Source organism: Hippopotamus amphibius, chromosome 13 (assembly GCF_030028045.1).
Source record: "Hippopotamus amphibius kiboko isolate mHipAmp2 chromosome 13, mHipAmp2.hap2, whole genome shotgun sequence".
Lineage (NCBI taxonomy): Eukaryota > Metazoa > Chordata > Mammalia > Artiodactyla > Hippopotamidae > Hippopotamus > Hippopotamus amphibius.
In genome coordinates, this window is record NC_080198.1 from 61,424,832 (window position 1) to 61,439,814 (window position 14,983).

At 33.4% G+C, this 14,983-nt stretch overlaps 1 protein-coding gene across 1 annotated transcript in view; it reads right to left on the reverse strand.

Moving 5' to 3' along the window:
- Positions 1-2,627: 2,627 nt before the first annotated feature.
- Positions 2,628-14,983, reverse strand: part of SLC25A31 (solute carrier family 25 member 31) — a 29,947-nt gene continuing 17,591 nt past the window's right edge. The window contains exons 3-6 of the mRNA XM_057706147.1: positions 11,820-11,937; positions 9,541-9,695; positions 7,897-8,022; positions 2,628-3,578 (exon numbers count right to left, since the gene is read on the reverse strand). Of these exons, the coding sequence (XP_057562130.1) occupies positions 3,378-3,578; positions 7,897-8,022; positions 9,541-9,695; positions 11,820-11,937 (600 nt within the window). The 3' untranslated portion in view covers positions 2,628-3,377. The remainder of the gene's footprint in view (positions 3,579-7,896; positions 8,023-9,540; positions 9,696-11,819; positions 11,938-14,983) is intronic.

The window sequence follows — 14,983 nt, forward strand, 5'->3', positions numbered from 1 at the left end:
AGGGGATATAGTCTATGTCTTCTATTATTTCTTGTATCAATATTGATTTATTATTGAAAACTGACCATCTAGGTTTCCACCTTTGTTGGCATCAAGTTGATTATTCACTTATTTTTAAAAAATCTGTTCTACAGCTATATGTCCAACTTTCTCATTCTTAATATTGTTTATTTGAATCTTTCTTCTTGGTTCCTATCACTAGTGGTTTCTTAAAGGAACCTGCTTTTGGGTTTCTTGCCTTTTTATTATGTCTTTGTTTTCTATTTCATCTGCTCCTTATTATTTCCTTCTATATTTTTATGTTTATTTTATTCTTTTTCTGACACCTAACTCATTTTCAGTCTTTCTTTTTTTCTAATGTATATATTTGAAGCCATAAATTTCCTTCTGGATACCAGCTTTAGCTGAATCTCTACTTGAATTTTCAAACAACTGAAATAGAAAAGTTAGGCAATGGAGATTTTAAAAAAATCAGCTTTACTGATAATACTGATATTAGAGAAATGCATCTATGAGCTTGTAATTATCGCACTCTAGAATTAAGTAGACTTACCTACCTAGTTATAATACAATAATACACCTAGTTTTACACAGGAGCCTACCCCTGAAAAAATTCGAGGAAGAGACCAAAATGTGTGTAGGCTCCCAAGAAAACCGAAGACAGACTAAATTATTCCCCAAATCACCAAGTTATGTTACTTCTCCCACCAAAACGTCTTTTACAGCCAGTGTTCCTCTAGGTTTACCAACATGTTTACCAATGTCTTTACTTCATAGCTTCTCCCTCTTTCCTTCTGGGTTCAGCTTTCTTTCAGTAATTCTTTCAGTAAAGGTCTGTGAATGGTGAACTTTGTTTTTGTCTAAAAATCTTTCTTTAACTTTTGAATAACAATTTGGTTGACAATACAATTCTTGATGGTCAATAACCGTCCCTTATCTTTTGGCATCCATTGAGTCTAAATATTGTTCCTTTGCAGGTCATGAGTTTTATTTCTTTGATATTTTGTAGTTTCATTAGGATGTGTCTAATATGGATTTTTAAAAATTTACTCAGAATTTTTTATTAACCTGAGGATGGATGGATTTTTTAGCTTCTGGAGAAGTCTCAGAGTTTGTCCTTGGATTACTGCCTCTCACCTCTTCAGTTTTCTTCTGAATCTCCTATTAGAATGTGTAGGGTCTCTGTATTCTAACTTCTATGACTCTTAGTCTCCTTTTGTCATGTTTTTGATTTCAGGCACTCTACCATTTCTACATGTTCTTTCAAATTTGTCTGTTCTTCTTTAATACTGTACTACGTGTATTATTTTGTTTCCTTTAAAAAAATCTATGTTTAATCATTTTAAGCATTCTAACTTTATAGCCTTTTAGAGTATTTTATCACATTTTTAGTTCTTAGGGTGCTAATTCTGATTGTATCTACCAACTTGCCACAGAGTGCTTGTTTCCCCTTATGATTTATAATGTTTTCACCATGAATTCTTCTTTAGTAAGGCTGCTTTTTCTGTGAGATTTTTGTGTGCCCTGGGTTATAAAAGTGTCCCAGAGAGATTTTTTATTTGTTTCTGTCAGAGCCCTGAGAAAGTCTCACTGATCCTAGAACAGTTTTAATTATTCACTTCGGGGTTCCTGTATCACAGATAGTGTCTATGTGTATATTCTATACATTATTGTGACACAAGCCTAGGGGTTATAATTTCTCACAGATGACTTTCCTTTTTCTTACTCACTGCTCTGAGGTGGCTGGCAATCCTCCTTGTCTGCTATGGTTTAGTGCCTATCTTCCTAGCTTCTCCTCTTAAATAAAACTCCTTCCAACCTTTCAGCTTTGTGACAGTTTGTGTGGTTGGTAGGCACAGCATGTTCAGTTTCGGTCCCCTAGGTAACATTTTATTTGCTTTTGTCCAAACTATATACATGTTCCAGGCTTCAAAGAATAGGCTTTTGGTCTAGCAATTTAGTAATTAAATTCCTGTTTGCTCTCTATGAATGCCATTCAGGATTTTTAAAGACTTTCTGCCTCTAAGCATGTCCCTGAACAAACAGAAAACTTTTTTTATTTTTACATGGGACACTATTCCAAATATTTTATTATTTTAACTGCTTTTCTTTGGGCCATCTTAAATCTTCCTTTTGTTGTGGTAACAGAACTACTGATGATAGAGCAGGAAAGAAAAACATCTTCTATCTTGTTATATAACTTTTTGTGTTATGTTGACCACTGCAAGAAATCATGTTGAGAGTTTTCAAAAGAGTTAACTTTTTTCCTTAAGTGATAACACCAATATATTAAAAAGTATTTGTATTGCTTTCCTTGAAATATACTTTGCCCTGTGCACAAGGAAGTTCACTCACCCTATTTTGGTTTTGCCCACGCACAGCCTCACAAAATCTTTCAATAGTTTATTCCCACTAGCTTAACATTCCTTTACCGACTAAAATTTTAAAATCTTAGGGATTTCAAATGTATTATCTTCTACAACATTTCTGAAAAACAGGAGACTCCTGTACAAAACTTTGAAAACCCTGCTTTCTGTCTTTAAGCAAGTCCCAATTCTGACAAAAATTTGGTTACTCTCTGCTTAATAATAAAGTTAGAATCAAGGAAACTAAAGCTCAGACATAACAGTTTTAAACTTCCTTTATTATCATCAATACAAAGTACACAAACTAATTTTCAAGGGGATATTTTCTGTTCCAAGATATATTCACACTAGCAAGATTTTATTTATTTTAAAGATAAAAGTTGGCAGATAGGCCATTTTTAAATCTTTTACTTTCCAACTACAGGTTTACAGTGCCATTAAACTCACTGTCAATTTTTGTATGATCAGATCTAGACTCTGTGCTTATTAAAAGCTATATGATACCATAAACACTATACACAGTAATAGCCTGAGCTGCTTTAGTAGAGATGTTGTAGAAGAAAGCTTACTTATGCCCATAGATATCATGATGACATCTCCTAATAAGCTTTTAAGAAATATTTGTCATATCATATGATTTTAAAAGATGGGGAGACAGTTACATTAAAAGAATATCATTTTAAAAGAAGATACTTTCATTTCTTAGATTTTAGCATTATACAGTTTACATTTTTATCAAAAAAGTAAGAAAAAGATTGTAAACTAATAAAAATAACATGTACCACTTATAATTAGTAAAATGTATCATTAAAGTGAGTTAGAGTCTAAGTAGGAAAGAAACTGCATTTATCTGATTTTTTTAGTATTTAAATCCTTGAATAAAGCCTATCCTTTATTGCAGAATTAGCATTTTAAGAAAATACTGACAGTAATAACACACTATCGAAATGTACACAAATGGCAGCTATGTAATTTGTATGTTTAATAAGTTAACTATATTCATTTCTCAATTTAATCTCCTGATGAACTACCTCCAATATCAATATTAAAGAGGTCTTTAATTTTATCATATAATACCAACACCAAAGCACCCCCTGTACCACGAAGAATATTGGAGAAGGCACCACGAAAAAATGCACCAATTCCCTCATGTTGGTATATCTTCACAAAGCAGTCTAAAGTTCCTTTATATTGCCGTTCAGCCTCACCACTCTACATAAAGACAAACAGTTTGCCATTAATCTTAGTATCTTTTATCATAAGACAGATTTTATTTAGCACCAAGGATAGATTAAAATTAACATTGTATTGAGTAAGTTTGTTGAGTTAATGGTCATATATTGAGTATTGTTCCCATTGACTGGAGAATATGCATACTTTTCAGGAACACTTGAAAATGGCCATATATTAGGGTTAACAAATGTTAAAAGACAGCATCACATACCATGATTTATCCTCTCACTACATTGCAATTAAGTGAGAAATCAATAGTAAAAAAGATAACTAGAAAAATATCACGTTTGGGTATTAAGAAAAACACATCTTAGAAAATATTTAAAGACCTACTAATAACAAAACTCAACTAAATTTGTAAGATGCAGCTTGAGTGGTAACTTTAACCACCAGAAATAAAGGAGATAATAAATGCAACAGAAAGCATAAAAAGTCAAAAGTTAGTTATTTGAAATACTTTGACAAATTTCTAGAAACACTGTTTCAGGAGAAACAAGAAAAGGCCCCCAAATTATTAGAAGTGGCAAAGGTAACATCACTGCAGATGACCCAGATATTAAGAAAGAACAAGATGATATTATGAACAACTTTATGACAATTATTTTGAAAACTCAGAAGAAATAAATTCCTAAAAGTATAATTTACCAGCAGAACAGGAAAAAATACTGGAATAATACTAAATTCATTAAAGAAATTCAATCAATTGTTGAAAATCTCATAAATTAGAAAACCACATGTCCAGATGGCTTTATATGTGAGTTCTACTCAACAGTCAATGGACATTTAATTCCAATCTCACAGAAATTATTCCAGTGAAGAGAAAAAGTGGGGAGATGCCCCAATATATTTAATGAAGCTTGCAGAGGCCTGATACCAAAATTAGACTAGGATAATACAAGAAGGAAAAAATGACAAGCTTATGTCACAGAAACCACAGATGCAAAAAACCTGAACAAAAATCCAGCAAATCAAACCAGCAAGGGGTACAAAATACAAAACATTATGACCAAGCTTTATTGATCCCATTGATCCCAGGCGTATAAGGTTGGTTTAGCTATGGAAAACAGATTAATGTAACAATATATTAACATATGAAAAGAGAAAAGTGATATGATCATCTCGATATAGGAAAAAAATGCCACCTTTCATGTCTAAAAATTACTGTAATCCAAAACAGAAGGGACCAGTCATAACAATAATAAAGGATAACTATGAAAACCCCACAGCTAACATAAAACTTTGTAACATTGAAGGCATGCCCGGTAAGACTAGGAACAAAACAAGGTTGCTACTTATTATTTCTTTAATGTAACACAGAATCAGCGGTCTCAAGCAGGCAGAAAGGCAAGAAAAGGAATAAAATAAAAATATATATATAAACTGATAAGGAAGGGGAAAAAATTTGGTATTATTTGCAGATTAATTATATCACTGTGTGTAAAAAAAAAAAACTTCAAAGGGTGTTCATATAGATTAATGTTTGTAATAAGGCTTAACAAAGTTGTGGGATATAAAATCAAAATGCAAAATTCAAAGACTACTGTTATGAATTGTGTCCCCACAAAATTCACATATTGAAGACCTAACGCCAGAACCTCAGACTAACTATATTTGGAGACAGGGTCTTTTAAAGATAATTAAGGTTAAATGTGGCCCTCATTTAATATGATCCATCCAATATGATCATCCTTATAAGAAGAGACACAGTAAAAGAACCATGGGAAGACACTGGAAGAAGAAGGCCATCTACAAGCCAAAGAGAGGCCCTCAGAAGACACCAACCCTGCTGGACACCTTGACTGACTTTTAACCTCCTGAACTGTTAAAAAATAAATTTCTGTTGGTTAAACCACCCCGTCTTTGGTACTATGTTATGGCAGTGGTACTATGTTTTATACATACAGCAATGCACACATATATATAAAAATCTATACCAACAAATTTTTTTCTGAATTATTTCAACACTGGCAGCTATCGTTGTCCTTTATTTTTTAAAATTTCAGTGTGCATTTTCTAAGAATATTTTCTTACATACCCAAAGTACAGTTATCAAAATCAGACAATTTAACATTGATATAGTACCATTTACCTAATCCACAGTTGATTCACAAATTAATTTTCCATTTTGAAAAGTTTTCCAGTTTATTAAACTAGAGCTAGACATAGATCAAGAGGATACAGATATACAAGGGTGAATCAAAAATTATCTGCACTCTGGCTATAGAATTTATTTCAATTAACTTTTAGAAAAGACAAATACATCTTTTTTAAAAAATTTATTTCATTTATTGGCTGCATTGGATCTTCGTCACTGCACACAGGCTTTTTATAGTTGCAGAGAGCGGGGGCTACTCTTCATTGCGGTGTGCAGTCTTCTCATTTCGGTGGCTTCTCTTGTTGCAGAGATCAGGACTACAGGGAGGATGCTTTAACACCTCAAAACGAAGTTTTTGCAGAGTGTTGACAGTGTGGGCAGAAATGTGCAGACATGCATTGTCATGCAAGATCACAATGCTCTTGGATAGCAGTCCTCTGCATTTAACCCAAAGTTTAGGCTTCAACTCTTCAATAAGCATCTCACTGTAACAAGTGCTGTTGATTGCTGAACCTTTTTCCTGATAATGTTCCAATACTGGCCCTTGAGAATCCCAGAAAACTGTAAGCATCGATTTTCCAGATGATGGTTGACTTCTCAACTTTTTCTTCGTCGGTGACTGAGGATGTTTCCATTCCATACTCTGCTGTTTACTCTCTGGCTCGTAGTGATGAATCCATGTCTCATCACCAGTAATGATTCTCTTTAAGAAACTTTCACCTTCCTTAGAATATCAGTCCAAATTTTGTTTGCAGATATCCAAACACTTCTGTTTATGCTCTTCCAAGAGTTGTTTCAGTACCCATCCTGCAGAAACTTTTCGAAACCTAAGTCTGTCATGGATTACTTCATTTTGAGGTGTTAAAGCATCCTCCCTATAGTCCTGATCTTGCTCCATTGGACTTTCACCTGTTTGGGCCCCTGAAAGCAGCCCTACGAGAATGAAGATTCACCTCTGATGAAGTGAAGATAGCAGAGCATCCGTGGCTCGCAGCTCAGCCTAAAACGTCTTTTAATGAGGGAATATGAAAGCTTGTTGACAGATGGACAAAGTGTATTGAAAAGCAAGGAGAGTATGCCAAAAAATGATGTATTTGTCTTTTCTAAAAGTTAATTAAAATAAATTCTACAGCCAGAGTGCAGATAATTGTTGACTCACCCTCATAAAAGGAACAACTTTTAAGGTTAGTCCATAAGTAAAGCAACAGGTTAGATATGCTTTACCCTTTCAGGTGACCCACTGGGTTCTTCCAGGACCATTTTGTAGAGAATAATGAGGAAAATGATAGAAACTACACCTCACAGCATTGTCTTGAGAATTAAATGAGTTAAGGTGTAAAATGCTTAGGACAGTTCTGGCACATAATAAACATAGCTCTCTGGTCTCATTATTTTCACTTGCCCTCACGAAATCTAACATATGGGTATACTGAAATACTGCTCAAGCAATACCTCTGGGTAGGTTTTTTTCCTTATGCTGAGAATGTTCTCTCACTGTCCGGGGAAAAAAGCCTATTTACTGAGATTTAGCTCTCGAAAAGTCCATATGTGACCACTTTAAACATTTGGGTACCCCTCCCCTATTGCATTCCCGGAACCTATGCATTTCTACTTAAACCATTTTTATTCAATACTATGCTATGAATTTGGGTGCAGGTTCTACCTTATTTTATTTGTGTCACCAGAGCTTGGTGAATAAGCGCTCAATTTTTGCTGAATGAATAAATGTAACAAGTAACAGCAATGGAGACTATCAAAATTTTGGTATGGGGATTTATATTTAGAACATACATCATTATAAACAAGTTTTCATCCTTGGAGTTAAAAATTATTTACTTTTATTAAAATATACTACAACAAATGATTGCTTATGTCAGTGGCTTGTGACTGGGCTTATTCTACTTAATCTAATATTCAGTTAAGACAGATACATGCTCATCTAATCCCTGCACTGCCCCTCCACTATCCAAAAAATAATATATGCTATAGGAGTGAAAGACATTTCTGTTATGATAGTAGATATGGAAGAAATTTTGCTGGAATACAAGACAGAACACATCATGTATTTATTTTAGTAAGTAAAACACATGGCCTATGCCTTTCAGCCAAAATGTTTCTAAAATTTTAATAAATTACACCTGAATATCAGAGATACTGGAAAACTCAAGCTTACAAATAAAATAAATTAAATAAATAAAATACCTGCATCATCATACGTCTTCTAACCGTATCAAAGGGATAAGAGAGTATTCCAGAGCATGTAGTTACAACTTGAGCAATCAAAAAGGCGACAAGAAAAGGAGTTTCCTTTGGTTTTGGTAATAAGCCCTAGAAAAGAAATATGCTCGAGTAACCACCTAAATTTCCAAAATATCTCAAATCAGTAAGTCAAAGGATAATTCTTAGAAATATATGAAAGAGGGCTCAATTAAACTTAAAATGCAATTTTAAAAAAAGTTGGATTTTATGTGGAAATATTAAAATAATAGCAGATCAATAAGAAAGGAGACTCACATATGGCTATATTTTAAAACCACATTTGAAAAAGAATAGCATATCTGCTATTATAGGAGATGTGTTATTAATAGCGCTGAAAACTAGAGGAGATAGCAGCCAGTGATCAAAAAAGTTCCTCCATGATTCTTCCTCATAGAGTTAGAAAAGATAAAAGAAGGATTGTTACTATTAACAGATGATATTTGATAAGCAGCTTTAAAGCTGTAAGCTAGTGAAGAAACATTCCTAAATTTTATAACCACTACAGGTGATAACAGAGAAAAGCAGAGGGAGGGTAAACAAATTTTTCTGTGATTAAATAAATATATAAGATCCTATAATTTCCATCAATCTAATTATCTGTCTAAAAAATACACTACAAACTAAAAGTGTCATGTTCAGACCACAATAAAAATGACGTTCAACTACATTTATACTAATGAGGGAGGGCAGAGATAATATCAATATATAAAACTATTATAAAATATCCCTCAAGTTTTAATCTTATTTAGTAAATAATCTTGATATTAATTTCATTGCCTCTTTTTAGAAGTATTATGTGATTAAGCATTAGTGATTAAGAGCATGGGATCTGTGCTTGCCACATAAATAAATTACTTAGCCATTCCTAGCTTTATTTTTAAAATGGGATATATTAAAAGCTATCCTAGAACACTGTGAAGATGTAAAGTCTTTAACAAGGTTCTCAAAACTAAGTAATAACTCTTTCCTACCTAATGGAAGTGCTATTAACATCTGAAATGAAAAGGCAAATTGTAGAATAACCTGGAGTATACAATACAAAATCTAACATTACCCAATAGATCAGTGAGCTATAGTAGCATTTATCATATTTAACTAGTTAAGCCTTGCCCGCTTTCCAATGATGATAGTAAACCGATAATATACATGTAAAAAAGTGATAATAAAATAAATGTAAAATCAGAAAAAAACTGTTGGACGATGCCTTCCATATACCAAAGACTTAATTATTACATAAACCTAATTAGCATGTTTTCTATATGAGTCTTTTAGTGTAAACAGCACAAAAACTTTATGTTTATGCTTTATATCCAAAGTCAGATCCATAATACAGTTATAATTTAATTAGGTTATGATTAAAGTCATGATTACACAGGATGCTATAATGTCTCTTCTGTCATCATTTATTTTGATCTCTATAATTAAAAGTAACCATACCTGGACTTCTGACCCCCAGAACTGTAAAATAATAAATCTGTGTTGTCTTAAAAAAAAAAAAAAAAGTAACCATACCTGCTGAACATATTACTAACTAGAACAATAAAAAGAAAATTTATTTAATATATACTAGTTAAAGTACAAAATTACCTTAACTGTGTCATAAGCTCCAAAATAAGAAGCTCGGTACACAATGATGCCCTGGACTGAAACACCAAACCCTTGGTATAAACCAACAATTCCATCTGATTTTGCTATTTTCATAATACAGTCACCTAAACCCTTGAATTGTCGCTCTTCAGGACCTAAAATAAAGCCATTCAAAATTTATTAGCAACATTATATCAGATAAACACTTTAACTGAAGTAAATTAATTAAACATTTTACACATTTAAATTATCTGGAACTAATATTTAGAAATCTTTCTAACAAAAAAGGCACAAATCAAAATCTTCTCATTCATTTAAGGATAATTAAGTTGTCAAGTAGTATCTTAAGATATTTTAACTGAAAATATTAATCTCTCATAAAAATAATCTAATTCAAGCAATCTGACTGGCTTAAAACATTTCAATAAAATTACCAGAAGTGACTAGTTAGCATTCAGAAAATACTTAAGCATCAAAAACTCTACCGTTTACTTCAGTTGAAGAGCAAAAAGACAGAATAAAGCAAAAAGACAAGGTTAAAACTAGTAACTTTAAGAATCATTAACATTTTAGATGAGGTGTCATATTTTTCTAGTGTTTGCTGGTTTTGTTTTTCTTTTCCCTTGACCTAGAACTCCTTGATAATATCTTACAAGTATTATATATAGAACATAATCTTTCAAAATAAAGTTCTCCCAATTTTGAGAGAAAACAAAACTACAGAATTGAAATTAAATCAAGATACATGTTATTTTTACTTTCTTAACAGCAACAAAATTTGGAACGCCAGTTAAACCTGATAGATGAAACTCCTATTCTCCTCTTTGTTCAAACTGCCACCTCTTCTGAAGCATTTTCTTTGGTCACTTATCTAAAATTGATGTCACTCTTTTCTTCTAATTTCTTTCATGGTATTTATTGCTAAGTGACAGTATATTTTAGTCATTTATTTTCTTATTACTTATGATCTCCACTAGACTATAAGGTACGTGAACCATGAGGTCCATGTTTAATATGGAATGTGTGTGTGTGTGCATGTGTGTGTGTAATACACACACACATCCTGTATCTCAAGCAGGGCCTGGTTTACTGCAGGCACTTAATAATACTTGTTGAATGAATCTGTGCTCCCTATTCTATTAAAATAATAATAAGGAAAAAACAAGTTTACAGCCACACAAGTGAAAAAAGAGTACATGACACAAATAAAATCTACAAATTTTGGCAAGATGGAAAGGAGGTGGAGGAATGGTAACTCAGCAAGGGGAGCAGAGAAAAGTTGAAAACCTAATTTCTTGCAGAGGGAGATATTGTTGAGAAGTGAGCCATCTGACTCCAACAACCACAGAAAGACAAAATTAGAGGAATTAAGTACTACTGTGGTGAGAACAAAGTAGCATCTGGATGCTCAAAATTCATAACCTCACCCTGAGTAGCCAAGTGACTTACTCCTCTGTCATTCTCAGAACTGAACACAAGGCTCCAACTTGTGTTGGAGTCACATGGGACCAACTGAGTTACCTCCATAATTACTGAAAAAGACTTACACAAAGATACATCATTGTGAATGTAAGATCATCAGGGATATAAGGTAATCAGAAAGAAAAAAAGCCACATACAAAAAGATCAGCAGTAAGAGAATAATTTCTGAAGAGCAGTACTAGAAACTAGAATCCAGAGTAATGCTTTCAAAATTGTGAAAGAAAATAATTTTAAATCCAGAATTGTACATATGGCCAAATATTAAGAGGGTGAAACACTGACATTTTCAGATATGCAAGATCTCAATTTATCGCCTATTCACCCTTCTCAGAAAGCTACCAAAGAACATATCTACCAAAACAAGGGTGTAACAAAAATACACAAAGATGTGATAAATAAGTTAGGACAGAGGAAAAAGGAATCTCTAGGGTGAGAGTTATAGATCTAATCTAGAGAGGAGCCACAGTCAAGACAGAAAAATAAGTGTATGAAGGGATCTAGGAGGTGGCTCTCTTAAAAAAAAAAGCAAAAAACAAACAAAAAACCCCACGAAACTGGAAATAAGTTATAAGTAGTCTTTGTGCTTATTATTTTGTTACTACAGTGTTGGTCCTCCGCTCCCCTTTTTTAACGGAAAAGAAAACAGTAGTAATCTTTAGGCTCTATGACTACCATTTGGTTGAGAATAAAATTTTTAGACTAAATCCAACACTGTTGTAAGAAGCATAACTACAATAAATAATACAATGTTCAAAAACACAAAGAAGGAAGAGTTAGTATTTCTAAAAATCTCATACCTTTTCCAATATCAGCACCTAATCGGGTTCTGGCAAAATCTAGCGGATATACTACACATAAGGATGTCGCCCCAGCAGCTCCACCAGAAGCCAGGTTTGCCAAAAACCACCTCCAGAACTGAAACATATTAATTAAAAAGTGGTTATTAAACTAGAGAATATGATATTTAAAAATCCTTATTTTTATAAGGTTAAAAAGTCAGATTTGCAAACTGCTTTTACAAAGTAAACACCTATAATAACACATGTATTATCATCCAAAATACTTCCCTTCACGTCCACGTAGCCTTTGTTTCCTACCACAGGCAGTCTAGGAGGTACAGCTTACGTGCTGACATACTGAAATTCCAAGATATTTTAATGTTCTCCAGCAAAAGTAGTCCAAGTTACCAAAAGAGGCCACATAATATATTCTGCTCTTTAGACTGTATAAAGTTTTTATTAATGATATATTTTAGGTATGACTAAAATGTTAGGCACCTGTGGAGGCTTTAGTTGTTCTCTTTCTTGGTGGCAGGGAAGAGGGACAGTAATACATCATAATATCACAATTTCACTTTGTAGTTTTAGCAGAAATAAATTTAAACAGTTCAAAAATATAGATTACTTTCAAATGCCAACACGTAAATTGGCAGAAATCAATTACAATGTGGTTGACTGGCATGTAAGACCTTATTGATCTACTAGTTCACATGGGCTGTTGAGGTTCTTTTTGATAAACATTTGAAAGGTGCCCTGCTTAGGTCCAGTATAAAGCTTTTCAACATCTAAAGCTCACCGGAGAAGAAAGCAATATTTGAATTGGAATTGTTACAGAAAACCTAGGGTACAAGGCCACTGTAACTATTCTAGTCAAGATCAGTTTCTTGCTCCTCTGGCTCTTATTTCTAACAATGATTTTAAGTCTCAGATGCTTTGAACTCTCAATTTTCTCTTGGCCTGGAATGCCCTTCCTATCTTTTAATTTTCTTCCTATCTTTTTTAAATAGGAAGCTATTGATTTATGCTCTAATTCAAATTCTATTTCTTCCATGAATTCTCAGATCTCCAACCCACCCAAAACTATATGTAATCATACCCTCTTCCCATAAACACTTCATCTCTTAGAGAATTAAAGGTGAATCATGTGATCAATATGTAAAATGTGTCAACATGTTTCAGATTCTCATTTTTTTTAAAACAGTATTTACAATCACTTTCTACTTTCAATTTATAATTATTTGTGTACTTGTCTTGTCTTACCTTCTACAGACTATAAAATTTCTTCAGGCCAGAATTATTTATTGAGATATATTTACACACCGTACAGTTCACCCATGTAAAGTATTCAATTCAATGGATTGTTGGCATATTCACAGAGTTATGTAACCATTATCAGTTTCAGAACATTTTCATCACTCCAAAAGGAACCTTCTACCCATCAGCAGTCACTCCACATCTTCCCCATACCCCTGAGCCCTATATAACCATACTTTCTGTCTCCATAGATTTACCTATTCTGGACATTTCCTACACATGAAATAACACAATACACAGTCTTTTGTGACTAGCTTCTTTCATGTACCATGTTTACAAGGTTCATCTATGTTGTTTCATGTGCTCACACTTCATTCCTTTTTCTTGACCTACAACATTTCATTGACTTACCACATTTTATTTATCCATTCATCAATTCATGGTTAAGTTGCCTACATTTTTTTGAGGCATGGATTCTTAATTCATTTGTTTATTTCACATAGCAAGTCATAGGGTCTTGCCCAGAGTAGGAGTAATGCATTCAAGAAATATTTAATGAAGGGTACTTGTACTCCCATGGGCCTTTTAAATGAAACTCGTAAATTCTACTGTATAGGTAGCCAAGTTTCATAATCACACACAGATAATTAGACCAGAAAGTTGAATATCAGCTAATCCATAGTCTAGAAGATGATATGTAACCTGGTAGAAAGAGGAGCTGGGCCATAGTTTAAGTCTTAGGAATTTGACTCTAGAAATCTATGCCAGTTAGCCGTAAGGACAGAAATGGAAAAGATATTAAATTAAATTTTTTTAGGTTTCAGTCTACTTTGAGACTGTTGAAAGCTACAGATACTCTTCCAATAAAAATTACATATGTATAAACACACACTTTCAGTGTGTTTAAAGTTATTCCTTAAGCATGCATGGATCTCAAGAACCTCTCACCATCTGAAAGGTTAGGAGGAATCACTATGATATTAACCTTGTACTTAAAAAAAATAAAGAAAATATAGGTAAGTAAAAAAGGTGGGCAATAATGAGAAAACAAAGAGGAAACACACACAAAAAGCAGATCATTAGAGACAGAGACAAACTAAGTGACAAAGATAAAGAGTATAGTTAGGTCCCTAGAGCTGCCTTTGTTTCAAATTCCAGTGCCAGTGTATCACTGCAATAAATACCTCCTTTTCTTGGAGTAATTTAAGTCTCTGCTTCTTACAAGCAAATATGCCAAACCAAATATGACATGCAGCACAAAGATTTACAAAGTGCAACTTAAGTTTTATTTAACGTTGTTCTCTTTCCCCTTCTTAGATAAGAGAAAGAAGACAGATCCATGACTTTCTGGGTGAATGATCATTAGTGGGGCCTACAGGAAACCAATCAATGCAGGCAGGTACAACGTGTATAAATAATATGGCCAAACTACTAATGGAAGGAAATAAGGGAGGAAGGAGAGGGAGACAAGAAGTAAGAATCTATGCTGAATGATAATCCTGCAAGTTTGTGTAACAAGTAAAGTCTGTTTCTCCACAATTAAGCTTGAAAATAATTAGACCCAGGAGAGGCTGTATATCAGCATAAATGAGTTTTTAATTATAATTTAGTAATTTCAGACATCATTATACTATAAAAGGAGAGGGCATGAAAAGGAATCAGGAAAGGAGGGAATGAAAGAGTCTAGGGGGTTTGGAGGAAAATAATCCTGTTTATTTTCAGCTGTTGACAAATTGATGATAAACAGACTTGATGCCTCCAAGAACAAATACCCTGGGACCAAAGTTCTTTCTAACAATTTGTCTGGACACAGAAGACAGCTGGAAGTTCTAGTCTTCTCTGCTGAGGGTTGTGCTGGTAGCTGCTAAAGAGTGGCAGAAACACATTTAATGCCCAGGTTCAGCTAAGGCTCATCTAGTCTAGTCACC